The sequence below is a fragment of the Lineus longissimus genome, chromosome 3 (genome assembly GCF_910592395.1).
Source record: "Lineus longissimus chromosome 3, tnLinLong1.2, whole genome shotgun sequence".
NCBI lineage: Eukaryota > Metazoa > Nemertea > Pilidiophora > Heteronemertea > Lineidae > Lineus > Lineus longissimus.
In genome coordinates, this window is record NC_088310.1 from 14,878,915 (window position 1) to 14,885,774 (window position 6,860).

Here is a 6,860-nt window from a genome sequence, read left to right on the forward strand (position 1 = left end):
CATTCATGAGCGGAAGCTCCAGCTTGTTGGGGGGTTATATCATTGAAGGCAAGTTGTTCGTTTAGCTGGTTACGTAAAGTGATAACATCCTGTTCTACATTATACGCTTTCGGAAAAAGAGACCCCCTCGACAGGGATAATTTTTAGACTGCATGTTCACCCGTTAAATAAATAAATAAATAAATACATTTTCTTTTGCTTAAAGCTGAACTGTCGTTCGGATCCGTTCATTAAAGCTGAACTGTTGTTGAAATATCCAAACTATCCAATCAATTTGTAGTATATTTTTCAGATATTGACCATGGCTGAGGGAGACGGAGAAGACATGGCAAAAGCAGTGAAGCAAGAAGACCCGAACAATCATTTTAACCGTGATGAGAGACAATGGATGCGCAGATTGAAGACATTCTCGGGGAGGAAGAATCCTTCATCTTCGGAGCATGATTTCGACTCGTGGGAATTTGAGGTTCAACAGCTGGATGAAGAAACCGACATTGATGACAAAGTGAAACATCGTCTCGTGCGTGGAAGCCTAATCCAACCTGCTGCCGGTTTAGCTAGAAGTTTGGGACATACTGTTGATATAGCTAAAATACTGAAAGTGCTGAAATCAGCATATGGTCAGGCTGCGGATGGACATGAGCTACTCATGAGGTTTTACGATGTGGTACAGAAAGAGGAAGAGAAACCTAGCCAACTACTGCAACGACTTCAAGGTTTATTGAGGAGAGTAGTCGACTCAGGCGAGATACTTCATGATGAGGAGTTCAAAGTTTTGAGTAAACAATTCACTAGGGCATGCAACGATGAAACACTCTTAATCAAACTTGACGGTTATGAGTATGACGACTTCGGAGAACTCTTTTGTGGTCTTGTAGAAAAAGAAACCAGACTAAAAGACAAGAACTCGAGGTTTGGAGACCATCATAGTGAAAGTACCACAACGAAGAGAACCCAAGCAACAGCAAAGTCCCAGACAACTGCTGATGCATCAACCCATAATACTCAAATGACACAGTTGCTTGAAACAGTTACAGCTCTCAGCGTTGCTGTAGATGAACTTAAGAGGGAACGAGTAACTGAGGTTGAAGCTGATGAACATCATCCAAATGGTCGAGGTCGTGGTACTACCCGCACAAGAGAACCAAGTGGATGGCGACCAAGATCCCGTGCACCATCATCCCAGACAAGAAGCAGGATATGTTACCACTGTGGCGAGAGTGGACACTTCTTTAGAGATTGTACCAGACAGGGAGATCCCAGGAAAGTCTGCGATTTTTTGAAAGGGGGAGGAAGACAAGATGACAATGTTCATCAGGGAAACTAAGGAATGCCTGCGTAGAGGGTCATACGCAGGCAGGCAAACCGAAAGGCCCAAGAAACTGCAACGGTAGTACTCGATAACACCATCCAGTAGATGAACCAAGTATCTTGTCGAAGCTTATTGGAGACCGGTGTGAATCTCAAGTCGTGGTTGATGGAGTTTTAGGAAAATGTCTGTTAGATTCAGGTTCGCAAGTGAGCACAGTTTCTGAAACATTTTACCGTACTCATCTTTCACATATCAGACCCTTGGAATCACTTCAACAGGTGATTAGCATTGAAGGGGCTGGTGGGAATCTTTTGCCATATTTGGGATATATATCTGCAGATGTTCAATATCCAGGTGGTCCAGAGGCTGAAAAGCTTATTGCCTGTCTATTCCTAGTTTGTCCCAATAATGCATTTTCCTCAGACGTTCCTCTTCTTATTGGTACTAATGTTCTTACTGATTTGTGGCCAGAGTCTGTTCCTTTGTGGGCTCCTTCTGAGGTACAGCGTATTTATGCTTCAGCGATCAATGGAGAGAAGTTTTGTGATGGAGAGAGTGGACGGCTTGGTTCAGTTAAGGTTCTTAATTTCAGGGCAACTGTGGTCAAATCTGGTGAGACTGTATCCATTCCTGGCATGGTCAAGACAACGAACACTAAGATTGCATATCCAGCTATAGTTCAGGAGCCGATTCATGACAACCCCCTGCCTGGAGGTATCTTAGTGCGAAACACTCTTGTAACTATGCCTGCCACTGGTAAATCTAGAGTTAATGTACAGGTGACAAATGTGTCAGAGAGAGAGATTATAATTCCGCCTAGGTCAACTGTTGCTGACTTGTTCCTTCCTAATTGGGTCAGATCAGTTGGCAATAGCAAGAAACGCCAAGATGTGGATGCGCCTGTGATTTCTGCAAAGTTGGCGGAGACAACTGAAGAGCCTGAGCCTAGTGAACGCAGTTCTAATCCAGACTTTATAGACAAGTTCCAGTTTGACGAAAGCCTTTCGGCGGAATGGTCTGGTAGAGCACGAAGCTTGCTGCGAGAATTTCGAGATGTATTCTCAACTCATGACATGGATATAGGCTGTACTGATATGACAGAACATAGGATTGAGTTAACCAACGACATTCCATTTAAAGAAAGATCAAGACCTATAGCTCCTCGTGACTTGGAGGATGCTCGGAGACATATCCAACAACTTTTAGATGCGCAAATCATCCGTGAATCGAAGAGCCCTTACGCAAGTCCGATTGTATTGGTACGGAAGAAGAACGGTGATGTAAGATTGACAGTTGACTATCGGAAACTAAACAGAATCACTGTAAAGGACGCCTACGCTCTTCCAAGAATCGAGGATGCCTTCACAAAGTTATCTGGTTGCCGTTGGTTTTCTACCATGGATCTTAAGTCTGGATATTATAATGTGAAGATACGAGAAGAAGATAAGTCAAAGACTGCCTTTACTTGTCCATTGGGCTTCTTTGAGTGGAACAGACTTCCACAGGGCATAACTAATGCACCAGCAACCTTTCAAAGACTCATGGAGAGATGTTTGGGGAGTATGAATTTAGATTGGGCTCTCGCATTCATAGATGATTTGATAATCTTTTCAACTACACTTGAAGAACATGAATCTAGGTTACGTTTGGCTTCACAACGGTTGCGTCAATTTGGTCTAAAGTTAAGCCCGGAGAAATGTCATTTCTTTCAGAGATCCGTTCGGTACTTAGGTCATGTGGTATCAGAAAGAGGTATTGAAACTGACCCAAAGAAAGTTGCAGCGGTAAGTAGTTGGCCAAGGCCAGAGAATATGAAAGAACTCCGTTCTTTGTTAGGATTTATGGGCTACTATCGCAGGTTCATTCAGGGTTTTTCAAAACTGGCACATCCACTGACAGAGTTATTGAAAGGGTATACCCATCAAAAGGGGACAAAGTTGATTACTGATCGTGTCAAGATAAAGAAACCATTCGGTGAGTTATGGACAGCAGACTGTGAGAAAGCATTCCTCATTTTGAAGACTGCTATTACATCAGCCCCAGTATTAGCGATGGCGAATCCACAGATTGCATATGAGCTTCACACAGATGCTAGCCTTTCTGGACTTGGAGCTGCTCTTTATCAAAAGCAAGAAGGAACTTTACAACCAATAGCTTTTGCAAGTCGCGGCTTAAGCAATAGTGAGCGTAACTATCCAGCGCACAGTTTAGAGTTTTTGTGACTCAAGTGGGCAGTAACAGACAAATTCAAAGACTATTTGTATGGTGCAAAATTCACTGTAAAAACAGATAACAATCCTTTAACCTATGTCATGACCACAGCACGTTTAGACGCTACAGGGCAAAGATGGGTGGCCGCACTTTCATCCTTTGACTTCACCATCCAATACATTGCTGGCAAGAAAAATTCTGATGCTGATGTACTTTCCAGAAGACCCCAACCGATGGATGACCCAGAGCTACTGGATGACTGGGATCAAGAGGAAGTTACCAACTCCTTATTAGACAGAGCTAAATGCACAACTGACGTCAAAGAGTTTTTGTGTGCTGCCCTAACCTCCGCTGATGCACCACCAATCATGAGCTTTGCCAATTCCATGGGTGCCATTGCTGAATTGCAGGATGATCCATTCCAAGGGATACCAGTTACGGCATTGAAGGAAGCCTGATCAGGAAAGCCCAGAGTAGTGACCCCACAATTGGACGCGCCCGAGAGATCGTTGGAGCCAATGTTACATTTAACCAAATGCAACGTAGGAAGGAGCTACCCGCCGTGAGATCCTTGTTAAAGAATTTCAAATCTTTCAAGATCACCGATGGACTACTTTACAAGTGTAGCAACCTTAATGGGAAGCATTTTGACCGATTTGTGGTACCTGCAGAATATAGAGCTCGAGTGTTTACAGGAATTCATGATGACATGGGACACCTAGGTTCCGAGCGTGCAATCGGCATAGCCAGAATGTGCTTCTATTGGGTAGGCATGGAGCAAGACATACACCGTTACTGCCGCCAATGCCAGTGATGTACTTTGAGGAAGGCGAGCAACAATCGCCCTGCTATGTTGAATAAGTTACAGTCTACAGGGCCTATGGACCTTGTGTGTATTGATTTCTTGTCTGTTGATCAGGATAAAGCTGGCAGGGAGAATATATTGGTTGTTACCGACCACTTCACACGTTTTGCAAGGGCGTTTGTCACAAAGAAGCAGACTGCCAAAGAGGTAGCAACAATGTTGTGGAAAGGATTCTTCTTAGACTTTGGTTTTCCGCGAAGACTTCACTCTGACAGAGGGGCTTGTTTCACTGGCAAATTAGTAACTCAACTGAAAGAGATATCAGGAATTGAAAGTTCCCTTACAACCCCATACCACCCGCAAGGGAACGGTCAGTGTGAGCGGTTTAATCGCACTCTCATTGGCATGTTAGGGACACTTGATGAGGAGCGCAAGTCACAATGGTCTAAACATATTAAGTATTTAGTGCATGCGTACAACTGTACCATTAACGACTCCACAAGATTCTCACCATTTGAGCTGATGTTTGGAAGGCAACCCCGACTACCAATAGACTGGTACTTCGGAATTAAGGATCAGTCAGGAGAAGAAGATAGGTCGTTCGACAAGTACGTATAGGAACTCAAGAGTAGTCTCAAGGAGGCATACGATAAGGCCAGTGAAGCATCCGACAAGAATCACACCAACAACAAGAACAGACATGACCAGAAGGTCAGACGGGTAGATTTAAACATGGGTGACCGAGTACTGGTCAAGAACGTGAGCGTCAGAGGCAGACATAAACTGGCAGATGCGTGGTGTCCGGACATTTACAGGGTGTGCAAGCGGATCGGCAGAGATGATTCTCCTGTATACATGGTACGGAGAGAGGATGGAAAAGGAACAACCCGAGTTTTACATAGGAATCTTCTGTTACCTTGTGGATTCCTACCACTTCCAGGGGTAAAGGATACTCAACAACCAACTCTATCAAGTTCAGACCGCCCAGTCCCTAAACCCCGGAAGAAGACCATATCAGTACCAGTACAAGAAGAATTTGCACAACCAGTGTCTAGCTCAGAGAATGAACCTGCCCAGGAAGAGCCTGAGCGGCCTTTTTGGGATACTTCCGATTCCGAGTCTGAACAGGATATACCACAGACAATTCCACAACTAGCAACACCGGCCGCTGCTGAACAGCAGACTGCTGATTATGATAGTCCGCCAAGAAGATCGGGGAGACATCGTGGCCCACCAGAACGTTTAGGATATGACGCATTGGGGAATCTAAGTGTTCATCAACAGAATGCTGTTGCTCAGTTATTTGGAGCTGTTGCTGCACTACAACTATCCCGGTGATAAGGCGTAGCTATCCAACTTAATATGTGTTGCATTTATACTTCAACGCCTTGAACTCGATTTTGAGAATTTATATAGGAAGGAGTGGAGTGAACTGTTTGTAAAGTGCATTTCTGTGACAATCATGGATGTTATGGTTGCTTACGAGTTAGTTTAGCTAAGTTGATTCAGTTCAAAGGTTTAGATAATGTGACACACCCTGCTACACAGCAGTGTGTTGGAATTTCACTTGCTAGTCATTGTTATGAGACATGACTTTTGTGTGTGATTTGATGTTGTAACTAAGTTTATTCTGATGTATGTTAATCATCTCTAGGAATTGCAGTTATTGAACAAACCCTGTAGGATTATCCGGGTAGAGTTAGGTACATGTAGTTGATGGTAGCTGATATTTTTCTCTTTGTTTTCTTTTGGTATTGGTACAAACTTATCTAATGAATGTCCAGCTTACCATATAATTTCAGAAGACCGTGCAGTTTTAGGTCCAACAGCACCACCTATCAGCAAAGAAAAACGACCAAGCCCAGAGAACATATTGCAGACGTCCAAATTGAACCCAACGGCAACGAGATTTGAACCTACTTCAGCGCAACCCAAGAAAGGTAGCATTAACTGGGTAGACAGCAGCTTGTTTGTCACTGTTCAGGTCAATGGGGAGTCTATGCCAATTTTGCTTGACACCGGAGCGACTTCTACTGTAGTAAGCGCAGCGGCATGGAAGCAATTTTCCTATTCTGGGGAAGAGCTTGGGCCAGCAGATGGTTCTCTCACGTCAGCATCAGGTGATGAGTTGCATGTTCTTGGGTGCACCACGGTCTTATTCCAGTTTGGTGATTTAGAGATTCCTCATAAGGTTGATGTGATTGATAATCTTGACTATCCCTGTCTCCTTGGTAGTGATTTCTTTGCAAAACATGACTGCACAATCGACTATGGTACCAAGACCCTCGCCATAGCCGGGCAGGAACTTCCTCTCCATCAGGACAGAGAAAACCCACGGATAAGTCGAGTGACCCTTAACCGATCTGTAACGATACCACCCAATTCAGAGATGATTTTGACCGGACATCTCAGGTCGTCGGTGCATCTTAATGAAGGCACTCCTGGCATCATTGAGAGGAGGAAGGGAAACCAGTCCTTCTTTACCGGCCGGACTTAAGTGGTCCCACAGAAGGGAAAGGTTCCAGTACGTGT

At 44.2% G+C, this 6,860-nt stretch overlaps 1 protein-coding gene across 1 annotated transcript; it reads left to right on the forward strand.

The window, feature by feature from the left end:
• The first annotated feature begins 301 nt into the window (after positions 1–301).
• LOC135484798 (uncharacterized) lies at positions 302–1,327 on the forward strand. Its single transcript, XM_064766481.1, has one exon. It carries the CDS (start codon positions 302–304, stop codon positions 1,325–1,327), a length of 1,026 nt encoding a protein of 341 aa, XP_064622551.1.
• The last annotated feature ends 5,533 nt before the right edge of the window (positions 1,328–6,860 follow it).